The following is a 23358-nucleotide window of genomic DNA, read 5'->3' as shown; positions in this document are numbered from 1 at the left end:
TTGCGGAGTTTAGGTATACAACACTTAAACTTGAGATTAGGCATATAAAAATATAAATACACAAATAAAAATACATATTTTTTTATTACTTTAACATTTAATAACATGTTTCAAGGAAAGACAAGAATTGAGATCACATACTTGAATAATATTCTATAACCGTTAGTCTTCTTAACACTTTGTTGGAATAATGTCATATCAATTTTTTTTTAGTAATTAGTATAATATAATCATTGTGATTTTAGTGATTAGTCAGATGTTACAGATTTAATTACTAAAATTACGCGCTACGTTTAGATTTCATACGAATACGAGATATACGAAATTATTTAAAATTAATAAAACATTTAATTAATAAAAATTATTTATTTAAAAAATATTTAATTAATAAAAATTATTTTTAGCTGTACTAATGGCAATATATTATTACTATATTACTAATTACGATTGTAGCGACTATAATCATCGTGCAAGTTCGAGCTTCTTATTTTCACGTTAATATTTAATTAATTTATTAATTTATGGCTGAAAAATTATGAATATAAAAAAAATCGAATTACGAAATTATTCATTAAAATTAATTAAAATTATTTATCAAAATTATTTTTAGCTGTACTAATGGCAATATATTAATTACTATATTACTAATTACGATTGTAGCGACTATAATCATCGTGCAAGTTCGAGCTTCTTATTTTCACGTTAATATTTAATTAATTTATTGATTTATGGCTGAAAAATTATGAATATAAAAAAAAATCGAATTACGAAATTATTCATTAAAATTAATTAAAATTATTTATCAAAATTATTTTTAGCTGTACTAATGGCAATATATTAATTACTATATTACTGATTACGATTGTAGCGACTATAATCATCGTGCAAGTTCGAGCTTTTTATTTTCACGTTAATATTTAATTAATTTATTGATTTATGGCTGAAAAATTATGAATATAAAAAAAATCGAATTACGAAATTATTTAATTAATTAAAATTATTTATCAAAATTATTTTTAGCTGTACTAATGGCAATATATTAATTACTATATTACTGATTACGATTGTAGCGACTATAATCATCGTGCAAGTTCGAGCTTCCTATTTTCACGTTAATATTTAATTAATTTTTTGATTTATGGCTGAAAAATGAGGAATATAAAAAAAAAATCAAATAAAATGTCTAAATAACCTCGAGACGTTCACCATTTAAACTCAAAGAACGCATTAATATAGCTTTTCACCACGTAACAGTTGACATTTTGCAAAGTACGTGGGCAAAAGTGGACATCGTTAAAATAATAAAGATACACTGACCACATTGCAAACAACTACCACAGTTTGCACGTATTTCTGAAATAAAATATTTTTGTTTTGTATAGTATTTTTCCTTATATATTGACGAGTTTAATATCAATTAATGTATTAGAAAATGACTAGACTATTGAATATAATAAATCTACAGATTGTAATATGACACTAGATACATGAAAAAAATTAGTGGAAGCCATTTATTGCATTAAAGCAAATCCGTAATTAATTAATGTTGAATTTATGTAACACGAAATTTTGATGACACATTTTTTAAAGTACTTATTAAATGTGAATATTGTATAATTCATATCTAGTCTTATTACATAATTTATATCAATAAAGCAGTTTTATTATATAATTCGGTTAATGTTCTTATTTCACATATTATATTTTGTGACATATCACATATATTTTCTATTATTTCACCAATATGCTCATATTTCTCATATATATAATATGTGTCATATCAATTGTTCTTAAAATCAGCTATAAAATTTGGTACAATCTTGTAGCAGAAATAAAAAAAATCTTTCAAAAATGGTGATAATGACATTTCTTTAACGATGGGAGATAAAACGTAGTCTATTGATTTTTTCAAAAGGATTACAACATTTAAACTTGAGATTAGGCATATAAAAATATAAATACACAAATAAAAATACATATTTTTTTTACTTTAACATTTAATAACATGTTTCAAGGATAAACATGGATTGAGATCACTTGGATAATATCCTTTAACAATTAGTCTTTCTAACACTTTGTTAGAATAATGTCATATCAAATTTTCTATAGTAATTAGTATAATATAATCATTGCGATTTTAGTTATTATTAAAATTACGCGCTACGTTTAGATTTTAAAAGAAAGACGGTCGAAAAGATATAAAATAAAATTAATTGTAATGGCGGATGAGATAATAATAGAAAATTCGGACCAAACTGACAGTTCAACAAATGCTGCAGACAGTGAGGAGGAAGAGTTAGATCAATTATGTGAGGAAGTACTCGAAGTATCACATCAGGAAATATATGAGGAAGTACAATATATTGGCGAACCTCCTTGGATAGGGATATATATAATCAATAAATTGAAAGATCGGATTTTTTACCCAGAAGACGGGGTAATTTTTTCTATTAACAAACTCTATTATTATGTTTTACGCTCGTAAAAAAAACTGCAATATTTCGTGAAAAAATCTTTCTAACATTTTTAATAACAATCAAATATATAATAGAATTGGTACTTCTAATGCTATAATAAAAATATCTAAATGTACATATATAGTATTACGAGATTCTATTCTCTGCTGTGAGAATCAGTCGAACATAAAATATTCTCTTTCTCTGTTACTTTCTTATTTATCTTATCATTTTATTTCACGAATTTATCATTAATGCAATGCGTGCTGTATATGAATGAAAAATATTCATAAGTTTGATATAATATTGTTTGATTTCTCGATAACTTTTTTTCGGTATATATTCGATTGTTTAGAAAACTGAATTCGGAAAGTGCAATTTGTAATTGTAAAAATATTATTAAAAATTTTTTATTAATATAGCAAACTACATTAATGCTGTTACAGTCACACATATTCACGGCTGTAGACAATTAGTGTAATTACAATATTTACCGTTATCTTTGTTTTTAGAAACTCGATCTTAATAACACGAATTCTTTTCTGTGTTTCTTATCAAAGCAGAGCGTATTTGGAGATGTGAAATTGTTTCTTATAGAACATAATTTCTTCTGCATGGCAAAGTATTTATTGAAAAATGATCCATATTTTGCAACAATTGTATGATAAGTTTATCTTATAAAATATTCTACCTCTCTCTCTCTTTCTATAGCAATCATTTTAACGATTAATAATATATTTTCAGAAGTTTGTTTTACGTATTATTATCAATTTATGCTATATTAACGAAGTGATAGATGTAATAGCCACAAGCAGAGAATTTATTAGAATAATCTTATCTTATCTGCAAAAGAGCGAAGGGGATCAGGAAGTATTAACAAACATTATAATATTGTTACAATTAGCGGCATGTGAAATTCAGATAAATCCTGAGTCAGAATGGATAGTTCGTTTCAACGAATGTAAATTTTTCGGAGGGAGAATAATCTTCCTACTAAAATCTTCACAATTTCGGCTTGGTACATTAATATAAATAATACAAATATAATAACAATTTTTTTACGAAAAATTGTATGCTTATTTTTATACAAAATCTTTAATATTACCGAAATATATCTTATTATGTAATATACTATAATATATTGTAGGACAGTTGATTCTATCCAATTCAATTTTTGAAAATTTCTTTGTAGGTATGGAAATAGTACATTTGATTGAATGTATACAAGAAATAAATTTGCCAGACCAAATCAGTTTCTTTGAACAGCTATTTGATATTGATTTATTGATTCCTGCTAGGCAATTATTTCTCACACACGTCATACTGGACTACAATGGGTTAATGTTTTCAAAAGACGAATATTTTATCGAAACTTTTTTACTGTTTCTAATCATACGACGAATGGAAGTCGGAACTGACAAATATATAACTGATCGTTTTAACTTGGTTACATCGAACTTTGGGAATGAGAAATTACATCAAAAATTTGTTAATGACATTTATTTAGTAAACATTGATAAATGTATTAGATTATTATACCAAATTGTGGAAATGTTACTGAGATGTCTGTATATCCCAAAAATATATGGAGGAACTACAAATTACTTAAATGGTCTTCTGTTAATGATTTTAGTCATTTTAGAGCGAGGTACATTGAATTATGTATATGTGTACGTGTAATGTATCTCACATTGCGGAATTCCTGTATATAGTTGCCTAATAATGTGTATTTTGTGTCTTTTTAATTATAGCAAAAGAACTACAGTTATCAGGAAAAACATATTTAAATATGCAAAAGTTAAAGAAGCTCTTGAATATATATCGGTTGCATATTTTTAGACAATATACTTGTAAACAGATTGGATATATATTGATGAATTTAATGAAAAAGGACGAAATTTTTGAATACTTAGCTAATTGTATAAAACGAGATTTCAATATGATACCTGAGTTGTGTGAAAAAATGAAAAATGTTCTAATCGCATGTCATGAAATTCATAATTAATTAGTGCTTTACTCATGTAATACAAAAATATAAAAAAGATCTTTTCTTTGTTTATTTTGTATGTATATTAGTTGCAAAAGTATTTTTTTTTATTGGCAAGGTAACAGTGACAGTTTAATTTATTTTGTCGTGTTTTATCTCATATTTAACTAGAGAATATGTGAAAGCATATATAGAGACAGTTTTTCGTTATATATGTGAAGCTATTGATTAAATTTATTAAGAGTTCGATCAATTATTGGAATAAAATAATGTAAAATATTCGTAACTATGCGGATATGCGGTAGCTTCGCTTTGTACTTTGCATAAAACATGACCGTGTGTTCTAATTTCTTTAAAATTTCACTATCAATACTCAATCGATGTGAATAGCGAAATGGGAAGGAAATTTTTTGAATAGTATATATAAATGTTATATATACACATATTTATAAATAATGTGCATAACTTTTTATATTGATATTATATATGTATATAAATATAGTATTATATAATATGTATGTTATATGTATATATTTATATACAATATTTAATATGTATACTATAATTGTAATGTATATATATATAATATATATTTAATATAATACACGACATATATAATATAATATATATAGTATAAAGCACATACAATATATTCACAATAAAAATAAAGTTATGTTTGTAATTTTAATTGTAGAAGCGTTCACAACTGTATATGTATAACAAGAATTGATTGACGTATATTCATTGGCAATATTGTATTTTTATATAATAAATCGTCTGTTAAGAGAAGTTGTGATTAATGATAATTAAAATGTTATTATTTACTGCACTCGTTAATTAAGCACTGCCATGATTGAAGAAAGAGAATAACTTAGCGAACTACGTGTTAATAATAATTGAAGTCCGTGTAATTCAATAATAACATCGATATTGCGACGAAAAATTTTAAGATACGTTTTTTTACACAGCTTGTGTTTTTTTTTATCTCAAAATACAATCTCACATGATTATCCTCGAATCTGTTACTTTGACTGTTATTCCAAGTGCAAATATTAATCTATTATATAAGAGGTCGTATTAACAGGAAAAAATTGGCATTTTATTAATAAATTGGGAATTCATGAAATGTAATATAAATTTTATTATTCTAAGTTCAAGATTTAATAAAAAAGTAAAAAGGAAAAAATTAATAAAACCGTCAAAGAAATATTGAAATACGTTCTATATTTATTATATAAGTTTATTAATTTATTATATAAGAATTTTTAAAAAAATCGTGTTTATCAATATTCTATTATCGAAATATAATTATGCGACAAATGCAAGTCGGAATTGACAATTATATAACTGATAATCGTTTTAACGTGGTTGCATCGAACAAATTGGTATTTTCTGTTAATTCCAATTTTTTTAAAAATAAAGTAATAAGGTATTAAAGATATTGAAACATTATGCCGTATTGTGAAAACTTATTGAGATTTTGTGGTATGTTCCAAAAATATATGGAGGCACTCGAAATTACTTAAATAGTAGGTATCATGTTAATTAATGATATTAATGATGTTAATTATTTTAGAACAAGGTAAGTTTAAATATGCATATGTATATGTGTACATGTAATATATATCTCATATTGCGGAGTTTATGTATACAACACTTAAACTTGAGATTAGGCATATAAAAATATAAGTACACAAATAAAAATACATATTTTTCTATTACTTTAACATTTAATAACATGTTTCAAGGAAAGACAAGAATTGAGATCACATACTTGAATAATATTCTTTAACCGTTAGTCTTCCTAACACTTTGTTGGAATAATGTCATATCAATTTTTTTTTAGTAATTAGTATAATATAATCATTGTGATTTTAGTGATTAGTCAGATGTTACAGATTTAATTACTAAAATTACGCGCTACGTTTAGATTTCATACGAATACGAGATATACGAAATTATTTAAAATTAATAAAACATTTAATTAATAAAAATTATTTATTTAAAAAATATTTAATTAATAAAAATTATTTTTAGCTGTACTAATGGCAATATATTATTACTATATTACTAATTACGATTATAGCGACTATAATCATCGTACAAGTTCGAGCTTCTTATTTTCACGTTAATATTTAATTAATTTATTGATTTATGGCTGAAAAATTATGAATATAAAAAAAAAATCGAATTACGAAATTATTCATTAAAATTAATTAAAATTATTTATCAAAATTATTTTTAGCTGTACTAATGGCAATATATTAATTACTATATTACTAATTACGATTGTAGCGACTATAATCATCGTGCAAGTTCGAGCTTCTTATTTTCACGTTAATATTTAATTAATTTATTGATTTATGGCTGAAAAATTATAAATATAAAAAAAATTGAATTACGAAATTATTCATTAAAATTAATTAAAATTATTTATCAAAATTATTTTTAGCTGTACTAATGGCAATATATTAATTACTATATTACTGATTACGATTGTAGCGACTATAATCATCGTGCAAGTTCTAGCTTTCTATTTTCACGTTAATATTTAATTAATTTATTGATTTATGGCTGAAAAATTATGAATATAAAAAAAAATCGAATTACGAAATTATTTAATTAATTAAAATTATTTATCAAAATTATTTTTAGCTGTACTAATGGCAATATATTAATTACTATATTACTGATTACGATTGTAGCGACTATAATCATCGTGCAAGTTCGAGCCTTCTATTTTCACGTTAATATTTAATTAATTTATTGATTTATGGCTGAAAAATTACGAATATAAAAAAAAATCGAATCACGAAATTATTTAATTAATTAAAATTATTTATCAAAATTATTTTTTAGCTGTACTAATGGCAATATATTAATTACTATATTACTGATTACGATCGTAGCGACTATAATCATCGTGCAAGCTTTCTATTTTCACGTTAATATTCACATACGGCCACTTAACAGCGGATATATGTATGATAGTGAACCAATTAACTGATCATAAACAAAGCGCAAATTCCATGCGAATATTCATTGCAATAATATGACACAAATGTACGTATATATATGGATGGATCTGCGTAATGAAGAGCGGAGAATAATAATAATATGTCCATATGGATACACAGAGGACATTTCTGCTCCTTTTGTCACGAATGACACGCATAACAATTATCGGACATGTTAATTGATGTTTTTAATGACAACGCCCGGAAATCGTTTATTACTTTCGATTATTATTAACCGTTATTGTTTATTCGGCTGTTATCATTATATCCTCTGCTCGTCTAAATAATATTCGACTGTGAGCGAAGTTAATTTGAAAAACAATTCGCAGAAACTTTTCGCTCACCTCATCGTTTTACATGCGGCTTTATATATTTCGCGAGAGATAAATGTCAAGCGGAATTCCAGCGGAAATATCTTTCGTTCGTAAATATCGTCGGTGGAAAAGCAATCAAAATGTCTTTTACTCTTGTTAAACAAAAGTCTTCGACCTGCAGTGGCTCTGCCAACTTCGCCAAGTCAAATGTTGACCTCCCCTTCTACATACATACACATACACACATGTACATATATACCTATACATATATCCATAACTAGCGGTTGCTCTCGATCCGCTGCTTTCGATCACGTCGTGAGCTAACAATCGAACAACTCACTGCTGAGAAGGCGAAATTCAGTTCCTGAACTAATTAACTTTCGGATTAATAATTCTGCATGTACAAACGCGCTCAGAACTATGCGGCGAGGTTTTGTTTTAGATAGCGAGAAGCTCAACATGCCCATAATTTCGCTCTGATAATCGGAAATATGGACGAACCGATGATATTATATGTAAAAAAAAAATATAAATTTGATACAATTTTATTCTACAACAATTATATCCGCAACAAAAACAGCGACAGCGCTAAAGCAGATTAAATCCCAGTGTAAGCTTGTAAATTTACGAGGAAATTTTATTAAATTTCGAATAGCGCAATATATAATATATATGTACAGAGTGATTTTAAATATATTCGAAAAATTTGAAGAGATAATTTTTTGGCGAGAAATCTTTTATATAAATATATATAAAATTCAGAGAGATTTCCAAGAAAATAAAGTTAATTTATTAAAAACTAATTTATCGTATAAATATACCTATTCATATTCCTATATATTGTGAGAGAGAAAGGTAAAGATTATAGATTTTTATTTTTTTCTCAAATTTTGTACAAATTTAAAAAAATGAAATTTGATGAACAGTTTTTACTAGGATAAAAAGGATATTTATATTAATAATTGATTTCTTTTTAATTCTCTTGTTATTATGGGAATAAGACTAGGAACCTTTATTCAATTTTTTATTAGAACTTTTTAACGGATCGGAACATGATCATTTAAAAATGCGTTAGAAATGTATTTCTTTAAAAATGTTTTATTTCTATTTTTTTCGTAAAATCGATAGTTTACAAAAAAAAGAAATAAGAAGCATTATAAGCACAGAGCACAACATGGTTTTGAGTTACATAAAATTGAAGTTTATAAAATAAAAGAAAACAAAAAAAACAATTATAGTAAATGTTGGGGAAAAATGGAACAAAAATAAAATTTGAGATATAGGTAAATACATATATTTATATGCAAATTCCCCTTAATTTTCGACAAAAAATCTCTTAACATTTTTTGCTTATTTAGAATCACTCTGTATATGTGCGAGAATATAAAATTGACGTAAAATCAAGAGAATCGAGATTATATACTCGCAATATTAATATACTTCTTCCACTTCGATGCGTAGCTGAATCCAGCTGAAAATTTATGCCGACTGCGGTCGGCATTTTTATTACCCATTCCAGCAGTATAGAAAATGGAAGTCACGGATGTCATCTTACGATATACACCTAATCTGAAATGTATGTAAAAGTGGAGAAAGCGCGCCGCAATCGTATACGTCATTTGTGGCAATTATGCGCATTTTATATTACACGATTATGTTCCTCAGAAAATAAATTAATATATATATATATATATTCCAAAATATCTACCAAAAATTAATTTTTTTTCTCTATCTCGTATTCACGATTTCACTTTTGCGAAATGCATATATCAGAATTTAAATTGGCGACTTCTGAGACGAGGCTCTTAAATCAGACTCTTTAATAAGACTTCTCTGTCGAATTTGCGCGGGTCAGTTTGACATTATATTGATCTTGACGAAGCGGTCCCGCAACATTCCCGACAAGGTCGTTTGCAAGTCGAAGACTTGTCAAATCGCACTAAAATTGATGTCTTTGCTCTTATCGATGACTGCTTTGCATCTTTTCATCCGCATTCCTCAACACACAACGATCTCGCGCGCCCACGAAACTCTTATTCGAAGACGAATAAAAATTTGCAGCTGAACTTTCTACACGCAACGAGCTTTTATATGCATTATATAGTCGGAGAGAGAAAGAGGAAGATTTAGCTAAGCCTCTTCCGGATTAACGTTAAGCGGCTGTATGCGCTGGAAAGTTTAAGGAGATGTTCTGTTTTACCGACTTTAAGTTAGGTTAGGTTTACTTTTTATTGAATATACAGGTTGAAAAATCCTCCACAATGAAAGTACTGATAATAATGAATTCTTTCATGTCATCTCTATAGAGAGCGCCATATTTTGCGCACAAATAAATTGCAGAACTTTTGTATTAAATAAGTGTTGTTATGAGCTGATGCAAGAGGCCGATAAAAAACTGTATTTTTTTTAACTTTTATTGTTTTTATATACGAAATTACAGCGCTCTTCGTTTGTTATTATCAGTTTAATGTAGAGAAGGATTTTCCAATCTGTATAGCCAATAAAAAGAAACGCCCTTGAACTCAAAGTCGGTAAAACAGTGATGGTCAGCATTCCCTTGAGAAGCTTGCAGTTTCGTGGAAAAAAAGGAAGATATTGTTTTAATAAATCTGGCCTCTCGTGAACTCTCTGGAGAGAAAATAGCGTTATATATCGGCAGATGCGGTATAAACAAATATGGGCAAACGAGGAGTGACGAGACGAGAGGAAGGTGAGCGAAAGGAAGCCTATTTCGCTCTGCTTAGCCAAGGCCACGTCATGAATGCGAAAATCCAGGGAGGAGACGTGTAAGTTATAGCCGCATTACTTTCGCCACACTAGAGTCCCATAGAGAAACGCTTCTTCTCTCTCATCCCCTTCTGTCTCTTTCTCTCTCTTTACAGACGCGCTCCAGTCTTCTCTCTTTAAGCATATATATTAACGTCCCGCGTGCTCTATCCTTTTGTTTATCGTATTGCGCAACGACACTCGAGCTTTCGTACAATCCTTTCGCGTTTCCATAGCTTTGCACTCAGTGCTGTAACAAATATTTTTCGCAAGAACAACACTGGGAGGATTCTTGCAAAATTACTTATTCTTTACGTTTTCTGCTCTAGATCATATGTATTTTACATTATATGTCACATTAAATATTTTATATTTTATATATATATATTGTATTTTTTTTCTACGTATAGACGTATATAAAATTTTATCTATGTGCATTAAAAATATTTCAAAATATAATATATGTACATAGATAAATATAAAAAATATATAGGGTGTATCTAAATAAATGCGGAAAATTTTAAGAGATGATTATTTGTCGAAAATTAAGAGGGGGCATTCTTTATATAAACATATGAATACTCTTATATTCCTTTTAATATTAACAAATATCCTTTTGTTAGTGGAAAATATCGACCAACTTTCATTTTTATAATTTGTCTAAAATTTGAGAAAAATAAAAACTTAATTTTTATGTTCATATAAGAAACTTCTCTTAATTTTCAACAAAGAATATAAATATAAAAATATATGTATTCTAGAAATAATTATGTATATAATATGCAAATTTCCGGAAAATATAAAATCGCAAATTACATAATTTCGGACAATTAAGCAAACCAATTAATTTATCGATTTCCGACTAAATTGATTTATGACCGAAAAATTATGAATATTAAAGAGATATTGCAAAAATATACGTGTAAAAAATATATATATGTACATAGATAAATATAAAAAATATAGATATAAAAATCTATTTGTAAAAAATAATCCTTTATTCTCTTTAAACTCGGTTTTAAAAAGCTTTTCGACATTAATAAACCTGTCAACGAGAAATTGCATATCAATAATAAATGCAATCTTAAGAGGATTTGAAAATGTGACAACGTGTCAACGTGCAAAAATCCATATCGAAAAAAGATTTTTCTCGCAGATGCGCGCCTAGATGCTGTGCCCTCTCTTTTCCTTATTCCGCTTATATTCCATAAATTCAAAGCTCTCGCGATAACTCTCCCGATTTTATTCCAGCAATATTACCGGGACGGGGAAAAATGTTAATGAAGTAATTTCGCATTTGCGTCGGTTTTCCCTCGCGGTGGATATTTCTGAAGTTACGGGGCTGTGTTCCGCTACGCGAGAATAGAAGCCCTAGGTACATGTAGTATTTTCCGGTGGCGGGATAAAGAATAATAAAGTGAAGTCTCGGGTATTTCCGCGATCTCCGAACTGTCTGCGAAAGGGATCTTTCCGGGCGGAATTCCATTCGGCATTGCCGGATGGAAAATCGCCGTGTGCAGAGTCTCGGGAAGATCCTGGAAAATTACAGTTCGCCGCATTAGCATGTAACCACCTGGGCGTGCAACAGCCCGATTATGCTAGAATTACATCGTTATGTTTCGCGACATTACGCGTTTATCCGTTATACGCTCTCGATAATCGTCAGTCAAATCCGGGGTTGGATAATAACTAGTTAAGTAGTGGTTAAAAGTTAAAAAAAAAGTTAAAAAGCTAATAACTTTTTACTTAGCTTAGTTCATTTGAAATGTATTAATTTTTAACTTCAAATAATTAATATAATTTATAAAAGCTCTTTAGAAAATTTTAATCTACAAATAAAAAAGGCAATAAGAGCTACATAAGTTCTATACTAGAAATATATTTGTGAAACGATTTATAACATAAATTATTAAAAATTATACAGAAATTTTCTGTAGAATTTTATTTATCGTTATAAATCGTTTTACAAATATATTTCTAGTATAGAACTTATGTAGCTCTTATTGCCTTTTTTATTTGTAGATTCAAATAATTATTTTTTACCTTAAACCTATTAACTTTTTTCCTACAATAAGTTAAATTCTTTTTATGTCTGAATACCATTATTGTTTTTTTATAAGTTATAAACGTATTATTCTTAAATTAAAGTATTATTAATTTTTATGTTCATTTGTCATCAATTATAATTGCCAAAAAATATATTTCTCTATATAAAAATCAAAATTATTTCTTTGTTATTTGTTATTACAAATTTTAAAAGAATTAACTAACAAAATTCTAATTTAATATAAATAATATTTTTAAAAATTACCGTTTGATTTAACTTTAGTTAATTTAATCTTAACTTAACTTTAACGGAGTTAATTTTTTGTTCATGCAACTTTTAATTTAACTAAATTAATTTTATAAGCAACTTTATAAAAAAATCATTAACTTACCCAACCCTGATCAAATCGTATTCAGTAGGAAAACTTGTGTTTTCTTTGTTAAAAATGGTCCCCGTCAAAAATTTTAAATATTTAATACATTCATGTGTTAATTTAACTTAAATGTTAAGTTATTAAAACAACTGAAAAAAGATATAAAAGTAACTCACTGTGCATCTATTTCGTAATTTTACATAATAAATATGTTCTGTTTTATTAGTGACAAGATTTATCTGTTAAAAAATATTGAGTTTTTTATTCTATAATATAAGTGGGGATGATAAAATCTAAAATCATATTTTTAATTAATTTTTACATTAAAACTATGTTAATTTTCCACAAAATTTATTTTAAATTACTTGATGTTTTGTATTTATTTTGTGTCAAAATATTAACACAATATTTGTCTCCATTTACATATCTGTATTATGTTAAATTAACACAAAAATTGCTGTGGACCGTTTGAGACATGTAATATCTATTAAATTTAACAGACATTCAACTGTGTATATACAGTTAAATGTATAGAAATGAGAAACGATGGGAATCCATTAACCCGTACGCACATTCCATTTCCGCTGTAATTAGGAAACAATGACTTGTGTAAAGTATATTCAGCAAAGCTCCATCTTAAGCGAGATAGAACAAGAAATATACATGAAATAAAGCTCGAGATGGTGATTGTACACACAGGGTGATTTTCAGTAAGTGCGACAAATTTTAGGAGATGATTCTTGGTCGAAAATTAAAGGGAATCTTTCAAATAAACATTTACTTTTATGTTCTTTCTTGAAGAGTTACACTTCATTAAAAGGGAAGATAAAAATTACATTTTTATTTTTTCTCGAATTTTGAATAAGGTAGAAAAATGAAATTTGGTGGACATTTGGTAGAAAAAATATTTATTAATATTTTTAAATTTTCTCATTCGTTAGAAAAAGATGAAGCTAGCAATCTCTATTTAATTTTTTATCATCTGAAAATGTGCATTAAAAAGCTTGATTTCTAGATTTTTTTTACTTCTTTAATTTTTGTCGTAAAATCAATAGTTTTAGAGTATAAAGAATAAAATGCATTATCAAGCACAACGTGGTATAGAATTTTAGAATAAAAAAAAAGCAAGCAAAATGAAATTATAGTGGGTTATATGTTGGAAAAAGATGTAACAAAAACAAAATTTGAGAAAGAAATAAAAATCTAATTTTTACCTTTCTCTTTGAAAAAGAGTAATTCCACAGTGTGATTCTGACAACTTGTGAAACAACTAGGATGCTACTGTTTTGAAAGTGAAGATAGAAAAAAAATGATAGAGAAAAATATTACATGACGTACTACTACTGAGAACTAACTTCCTATGACATCTTTTTTGTTGCACATACACTAATGCATCTTTTCGTTACATTGCATTTTTTTAAATGCAACTATAATTTTTTTTGCATAAATTTCTTTTATTATTCTGCGGAAAAAGTATTAAATGAGGTCATCAAAAAATCAATACTTTCTGATATTCAATTTTATTTCAGAAATTTTATTTCTTACACCAAGTGTTTGAATGTTTCATCATTTTTCTGACCTATTTTATTGCGTTTTCATAACATTTTTCAGCTGATTATTATTCACAATGCATTGTTCGAAAAATGCATTTTGATTCACTCTTTGAAGTCAAGCGCACCGACACGAAAGGACATCAAAAACTTACGTCGTAAAGTATTGACTTTCCGCTGCTCTCATCTAATACTTTTATACGCAGAATAATGCAAAGAATCGATTTACAAAAAAAAAAAAAAAAAAGAAAAAGTATAACTGCATTAAAAAAAAGTGCAGTTGCAACGAGCAAGTGCATCTGCGACAAAAATGGTGTCATAGGAAGTTAGTCTCTCGGTACGTCATGCAATATACTTTCCTCTACCATTTTTTTTCCACCTTCACTTACAAAACAGCAGAGCAGCATCCTGTCCCAGTTGTCAGAGTCACCTTGTATAAGGACACGTACGGATGTACGAAGATGTATGCGGTTGCAGCGTGAGTGCACGCGCGAATGGAAGGCAGGCAAGCGGAAGCCTTTAAGTTGGCGCCTGGGAGTTTGCCGAGAGGGTTCGATAATTTGCATAACATCTCGCGGGAGTATATAGAGGGATAATCCGTGTGATAACTTCTCTCCCCCGTTTCCTACTTATCGCTAAGTAATAATATGATAAAATAGTTAGGCGTATCAACCTTGTTGTGTACCAACATCGATGGATATAGTTTCCGCCAATATTAGGCGGCTTAGACTCTTCGCTGCCCCTTTTGTGCCAAGTACGGGAGATTGTGTTTAAAAAAATGAAAAAAAAAATAGAACAAAAGGGGGATGCATTGTTCCGAAATTCTATTACCGCGAAATATTATTCTAGCGAAAAATATTCCATCGGAAAATATTCGTGCGTAAATATACGCGAGGTTTCTAGATATATGAAAGTTGGATATCATATCGCATCGCGGGGATGAATATACGATTCTAAATTCACGCATCATGGCGAAACAATAGCTTTCGATCTAATAACGAACTCAGCCTGAAAGAAATATGTAGCCAAAGTTCTTTATATATGTGTGTATATAGAATGTATAAATACGGACCGCTGCTTCAGAAGCGCATTCCACTTCTTGAAATGCAAAAATAGTTTATATAAACATACGGTTCAAAAATGATTTTTAAATTAATCCTGTCAAGATGGTTGACAGATGTTGATTTAGACAATTTTTGGAAAATTTCAATTTGCCTAGTTTACTTGAAATAATTTTGAGTTATGAGAATTATTTTATACTATACCTTTTGTATTATTGGGAATAAATTAATACGCTTTATATAATTACCTTAATCCGAGAAAAAATATTAATATTATGATCAAATGTAATTATACATCATTAATATTAATGATTATATAAAATAACATATGTCATCAGCTCTTAACTGATTATGTATAATTACATTTGACCATAATATTAATATTTTTTCTCATGTTAAGATAATTATACAAAGTATATTATTTTATTGTGAATTCTATTCGGAAAAAATAATTTCTTTTGTATTTTATATTGTTGGGAATTATATATATGAATTAATATGCATATATAAATTAATATTTTAATTTTTAAATTTCTGTTTAATTTATATATATATATATATATATATATATATATATTAATAATTATATAAAATAACATATGTCATCAGCTCTCTTCTTAATCGATTATATATAATTATATTTAACCATAATATTAATATTTTTTTCTCAGGTTAAGATAATTATACAAAGCATATTATTTTATATTAAGTAGTAATTCCGTTTTTCTCGCCAGTGATTAATAAAATAAATCAAATAATTATTAACGACCCAACTGGCATACAAAATATCTTTATTTTTGGTTAGACATTATAATAAAATAAAATTAAGGACAACGTTTCGAGATGGTAAAACGTCAACTTGTCGAAAGGTCGTATTGAAACAATTAATTCTAACAAGGTTAATAATTATTTATTTTAATTTATGTCAGACTTGATAAGAGAGAGGACCCAAAACAAGGGTCGAAACATTGTCCTTAATTTTATTTTATTATGATATCTAACCAACAATAAAGATATTTTGTATGTTAGTTGGGTCGTTAATAATTATTTATTTTATATTGTTGGGAAAAATAAATTATACTGCATTTTATATTGTTGGAACTCACATATATGAATTAATATACCTATATAAATTAATATTTTAATTTTAAAATTTCTATTTAATGAATATATATAATGTGTGTGTGTGTATGTTCGGTTGTTTGTTTCCTCCGAGATCCTTATGCGAAAGGACACTTACACGATGTACTGTCAAAGTTAATCGGCTGCCACTTTCCACGCGCGAACAAGCGAATACCTAATTCGATTTAATGGCCGTCGGGTGGAGCACTTACCGGTTGTGCAAGTTCCTGGATATACAGCAGGAAGCCCGCGAAAATCGATATTCGTGTGTGTATATATGTGTGTTACTCACGTGGACAGAACCGTTCAGGATCCTCTGGTACACGTGTCACCGATGCGAACGACTAGTCGTTCGCGAACTCGGAGAAAAGTTTGCCACTCTCTCTCACCAGAGGGACCGAGAGTTTCGATCGTGCACCGAAACTGCAAGAAGTTGCGAAATCTCTGCAATCTCGCGAGTGAGCATTAGTTCGAATGTCCAGAAAGGCGGTTTGTTTTTAGCCGATAGAATGTACTCTCTAATAATTATATAATTATTGCATCGTTCAAACGTGAATTGAATTGGAAAACTCGGAAAATTTTGTAAACGAGGCTTCTGGAAAAATGAACTCTCAAAGCAACTTAAAAATTTGTCGGAAAAACTTTTTTCGCGGAGAGAATTTTCTCTTAGAATTTACCCTGAAAATCATGATATAATCGTGCGACAATATAGTATTGGAAGAATTTTATAAGTTTCTATGACGGCTGATTTGGCGTAATATGCGAATTTTTTACATATGTAAAAAGTCATTTATTCTCACATAAATGAGATCCAACTGACACTTAAAATTAATTTACTATATGCACATAATATTTTTTATTATGATAATTAATATTAATCAGGAAAACTTATAAAATTTTTCCAATATCATATAAATTTTTCTACTGTGTGGTCGGTACCTGAAAATACTCCTATGTTGTGGAAGGGTGAAAAATTATGGATGACAGAAGGATCAAACTTCTCTCGGCTTGTTGACTTCCTCTCCGGGGGTTAATAAAACCGCGCTTTTTAATTGAACCTTCTCTCTCTCTCTCTCTCTCTCCCCTTTCTTCCTCGTCCTAAAAGAAGGGGATCGCGAACGCTCTTCGCGCGCCCTTGGCAGTTTGGAGAGCACCTAAAAACGTTACCGCGCGAAAATGGCGTCGTAAATCGCGGGGCGAAAAGTCGGCTCTCGGACCGGCCATAATTCCCGTTCGGCCGGGACAATTTATAATCCATCGAGGGAATCGCCGTACGTATATGGTGGAATATGGTGCCCGGGCGCGGAGATAGGCGACACACGCCGCCAGTTTCCGCTCTTCTTTTATCTGCCGCGGATATCCGTGAATAACAATGGACCGTTCCCGTGCATTCTCTCGAAACCCTCCCCGACAGGGGGTTATTTTGCCACTCGCGGACAATACTTTACAACAGGACGGCGGGAGATAAATCGTCCCCCCCCCCCCTCCGGACGGGTGAATGATGGAAAGCCGCGCTTTCCGATTTTCGAGACGCAATGTACAATGTCAATGTTTTCCTTCGATTTTTTTTTTTTTTTTTTTATTTTTTTTTATTTGTTGACTCTTTCTATCGCGTGTTAACGGAAGAATTACTTCGTATTAAATATCTCTCACGTTCCATCTTTTTTGCATTTATTCTATACGTGACACTTTGAAATACTATTATGTACATGGACAATATAAAAGATTTCCTATGTATGTTTTATTTGTAAAAAAATGAGTACCATGTACTCACAGAATCAATAAATAATTTTTCGGATCAAATATTTCTCACCGTTTTTTATTTTTTCTCTCTTTTTCGTTCTTGGAGCTTATAAGTTCAATATTTTGAAGTATTTGTATATCATAGAGAATGTAAAAGAGATTTTTTTTCATTCTACATTCTTTTTCAGTTCTTTTAATAATTTAACATTTAAGTTCAATCAACAAAACAGTAATATGTTAAATTAACACATGAATGTGTTAAATATTTAATAATAATATAATTATGATATTTAAATCGGCCAATAGAGAGCCCAAGCGCGAAAATGAATTCGGAACTGTATCTCTTGATTCGAGATTACTAAATTCTATATATTAATTAACCTCGAACTTATATATGGAAAAATAGGCCGAGGTTCCCGCTTCAGCGACTTTTCGGACCTATATATTTCTCGCCTATTTTTCCATATGTAAATTCGAGGTTAATTAATATATGGAATTTAGTAATCTCAAACCAAGAGATACAGTTCCAAAAAATTAATTTTCGCGCTTGGGCTCTATTGACCGATTTAAATATCATAATTATATTATTAATACTTAGAGCCGATAAAAATATTTGTATTACACGTGCAGGCAAAGTGGCACTTTGTGTGCTTGTTTTCTGTGCGGAAAGCGGCTGATTTCCCACGCCGCCATCTAGCGGCGACGCGGTGACTGAATAAGCCGCGTTCAAAGCCATTGCCTACGGCTATTTCCGCACCGTGCCGCCGCAAGATGGCGGCGTGCGATCGGCCACCTCGCGCACAGAAAACGCACACAAAGCCACTTTGCCTGCACTTGTAATACAAAATAGTATGTGTATCACGTGCGGATTGACAATTGTTCACTTTCCGCACTTGATACACAATATACTATTCTCATTTGGTTAAATACTTAAAAATGTTTACGGGGACTGTTTTTAACAAGAAAACACAAATTTTTCTACTGTGTAGGTTCAAGAGCAAATTGTGTTCTCCCTCTAATTGAAAGCATAATTGATGGATCATCTATAACCCGGTTCGTGACTACGGTTATGTCTGCAGGTCGTGAGATCTATGTATCTCGTGCGTAATTGGAAAGAAACAGGGAGAGAACGCAGGGAAGGAGATGGATGGGTACGAAAGGTAGAGCGAAACTCTGAGGTTTCTAATGCACCGATCGCCGCCTGGAGACCGACCTTAATCCATCGATTTGTCCGCTCGCTAAAACGCCAATGCGTCTACCTGCTTTCCTCTGTGTCCCGAAGGAGAAAATGCGACGTCAGTTTCCCTCCACAACTTGCGGAGAGAAAGGATGCTGCATCTCCTCTCGTGTTGCCGAGGAAAGGGAGCGTCTCGGCAAATCGCGAATGAATACGGTTGTACCGGTTCACCGGTATTCTTTATTTTTTTTTCTCTCTTTCATCCGACCGGTTTTATTACCGCAATCATCTTCTTCTTTCCCCCGCGGGCTTAGAGTATGCCTAGCCGGAAGCGAGAGAGCAAATGGGAGAAATGTAACGACCGACGTATAATTTACCACAGGTGTAACCTCAATAATAATACGAGATACACCGCGTTCGGTTACCGCACGATCGGGCTGATAGCTCTTCCAAGTATGATTGATTTCTTATTTCTTTATTAATCGTAAAGGCGTACACCGGTGGCGGGTTTTTGCGCGATGAATTATTCTTTCAAGGCGAACAAAAAACGTGGAATAAAATAAAACATCTATCATTATTTGAAGTGCTGGACCTTATTTATGTGGAAATAAATTACTTTTTGTGTACGTATATTTAAAAAATTTATGAATTATATATTATGCTAAATTGACTGATTTTTTATGGTCTCAGAAGTAATATTTTCATTTAACTTTTTTACTTATTTTTTTTTAACATATTTTATAATTTAAAAAATAAGTAAAAGAAATAAATTAATATATTTATAAAATATTTATATAAAATATTGTATATATAGAAAAAATAAAAACTGCATATAACGTCAAATCGACTGGTCTCAGAAGTAATTAATATATTTTCCCTTAATTGTTCTACTCACTTAAAAATTAATATTTTATATTAAATATTAATTCCTAAAATATTTATTAATAAATTCAATTTTCCTCTCTTTGTGCGCGTTTATTCATACGTGAGAATGATCTCTAATTGAGATAATCTCGTTTACTCTACGCTTAATTCAAAAACTTGAAAGGAGCGCGATTATTCGATGCGAAGCACACACCGGATTGCATTTCGGCGGTCACAGAAAGTTGGATTATGTTGATCCTCCGGAAGACCGTCCGCCGGAACTCCCGTTACCTTAAGTAGGTAGCTTCACGATCAGAGACGAGGGAAGTTTCGAGCTGGTTGGCGAAACCGCGGTAGAATGGCTGGTCCAGGAAGGAGGCAACTCCCGTTCCTTCTCTCTCTCTCTCTCTCTTCTGTCTCATCTTTCTCTTCTTCTCACGAAACCTTCCCGGAGAGGACTTGGTGAATAATGATACCAGCTCGTACGGATGGACAGGTTTAGGGACGGCTCGCGTCGCTTTACCAGCCAATTCGGCGAACCGAGAACGGCGCGATGCTTCACCGCAGCTTCATTAAGCGATTTCTCGAATCTGTCGCCGTTCAGTTATCCGCCGTTAATTAATCATTTCTGGTTACGACGTGCGAGAATCCGATATATCAATTTATATTAGGGCTCGTGACTATCGATTAATCGATTAGAATTGAATGTACTAATTAAAATCGATTAACCGATTATGGTGAGTATACGATTATTCGATTAATCGATTTTGAATTAATCGATTAAAATCACGAGTCCTAGTTTATATCTATCTTTGTTTTTTTTAATATTTTTTCTGCAATATTATTTTTAACAGGGTGTCTAGCGGTCAAGGAAATCTGGAAGACCGGGCATTGTCAGGGAATTTTATAAATCTAGAATCGTCAGAAAATTTTACTATTTATCTGGATTTTTTTCACATTGTTCTATATTTGTCTCAATAATTTGAAATTTTTTATTATATAATTTTTTATCAAATAAATATAAACTTTTTCTTGACTCCCAGCACGCTAATTTTCTGTGTTTTTAACTTCCGAAACTTTTCATTGTTGACAAAAATATCTCAAGGATTTTATGATTTAACATTTAATTGATTTATTATATAGATATATGCAAATTATATATTTGAAAAAAATAATACTAAAAAGTCAGGGAAAAATTAATTTCTGGTTTTGAAAAAGTCAGGGAATTTTTTTCATTGAATCTGCTGGACACCCTGTTTCAATATTGTCGATCACACGATCACAATTACTATAAATTAATTGATAATCAGATGAATCGAGTTAAGACGCGATTTGCGGAATGAGCGGATAGATATGAATACAGTTCGTGTACATAAAAGAAAATTCCTGATTACGTTATTTATATTTAGTTACGAGCCGTCGAATATCGGTCGCGAAGCTGTGAGAAAGATTGATGTCCTTGTGAATTCTTGATGCGAACTGAGTGAATTGGACTCTTACGATTTTACGATCGTGTTACCGCGGCCTGGAAACGACAGTGCTTACTTACAGGAGGATCTTAAATCGCGCATACATATTACACGATAAGCAGGATCGCTTAACTCGATTCATTTGATCATCTGTTAATTCATAATAATTGTATTCATATAATCGAAGATAAATGTATTGACAATTTGTAAAAAAAAATAATATGGAAAAAAATATGAAAGAAAGCAAAGAATTTGATAAATGCGTAGATATAAATTGGATGACATCGTTTTTATAAATAATTGAAGTAGAAAGTTTAAAGTTCTGAAAAATTATCCGAAATTATTACATTAAATTTCGTCGTATATTCTCAAATATACGTCGCCGGATTAACATGCGGCACTAAACTCACCGTGACGGTATCTCCGCATATATACATACATCTGCGTTCGACGAGGTTTTATATAGTGTCTCTAAATTTTCCTCCGATAAAATCGGTGCAATTTATAACCCTTCGCCAATCCTAAAGTACGCGCGCTCTAATACTGAATTAGAGCAACTACGCGTACAAGAAAGATGGTATAATAAACATTCCGTAAAGCGCGAAAAACGTAAGTAATGATTTTGCACACAATTTTAGAGAAGCGATAGATTTTTTATACTCTTGTGCATAAAATAAAAGAATTAAAGTAAAACAAAAAGAGTAACAAATTTATAATAATAATGTAATAATATACATATAAATTATTAGGTATTACATTTTATTTATTAATTTTATTATTAGGATTTATATATTATTTTATATAATATTTATTTAATAAATATATTTTTTATTTTTTATTCTTTATCTTAAATAAAAAATAAATATAACTCTTAGTTTATTCAATTCGAAATATATTTTATTTTTTATTTAAAATAAATATATTTTAAATTTCTTTTACTAAATATAATAATTACAAAATAATTTTTATGTATATTATGTAAAATGTTTCATAAAAAAATGAAAAACAATTTAACTTCGGAACAAGAGCCAACTTTGAGTTTTTGTGACAGCAATTTTTTTGCGTCGAGAGGCTTTCGAAAATTTATTTTTCCCGAACATATCCCGACACGTCATCCTGTATCGTAAAAATTGAAAACGAGCCATAGATAACTCGATTACTTAAAAGGCAATTACAAGTACAGTCTGTCGCTAAATACAATTATACATACCATCACGTGTATTGCAAGCGCGTGACTCGTCGGTTTTGACGAGTATAAATGTGTTGAATGCGCGATTAACGCGGTGAATGTATAAAGAGCCGAATGAAATACTATTATATACGCCTACTATATACGTACATACGTAATATAATGATTCGCCCCATACTCATTTGTGAAGTTAATTGGCAGTGACTATTCATATTTTTACGGT

At 29.7% G+C, this 23358-nt stretch overlaps 2 protein-coding genes and 1 long non-coding RNA gene across 6 annotated transcripts in view; 2 read left to right on the top strand and 1 right to left on the bottom strand.

The window, feature by feature from the left end:
- The window catches only part of LOC114945633 (uncharacterized), a 149364-nt gene that overhangs the window by 94998 nt on the left and 31008 nt on the right, over window positions 1–23358 (bottom strand). The gene's annotated exons all lie outside the window — the stretch shown is intronic.
- Window positions 1–23358, top strand: part of Pgant2 (polypeptide N-acetylgalactosaminyltransferase 2) — a 357271-nt gene that overhangs the window by 305543 nt on the left and 28370 nt on the right. The gene's annotated exons all lie outside the window — the stretch shown is intronic.
- Window positions 2080–4899, top strand: LOC114945644 (uncharacterized). Its single transcript, XM_029321911.2, has 5 exons — window positions 2080–2437; window positions 2969–3115; window positions 3201–3474; window positions 3649–4104; window positions 4208–4899. Exons 1-5 carry the CDS (start codon window positions 2219–2221, stop codon window positions 4459–4461), a joined length of 1350 nt encoding a protein of 449 aa, XP_029177744.1. The 5' UTR covers window positions 2080–2218; the 3' UTR covers window positions 4462–4899.

This window comes from Nylanderia fulva, unplaced genomic scaffold, assembly GCF_048542155.1.
Source record: "Nylanderia fulva isolate GAGA-0341 unplaced genomic scaffold, ASM4854215v1 Scaffold11, whole genome shotgun sequence".
NCBI lineage: Eukaryota > Metazoa > Arthropoda > Insecta > Hymenoptera > Formicidae > Nylanderia > Nylanderia fulva.
The sequence above is the reverse complement of the archived record's forward strand: the minus strand, read 5'-3'. Positions and strand labels throughout refer to the sequence as shown.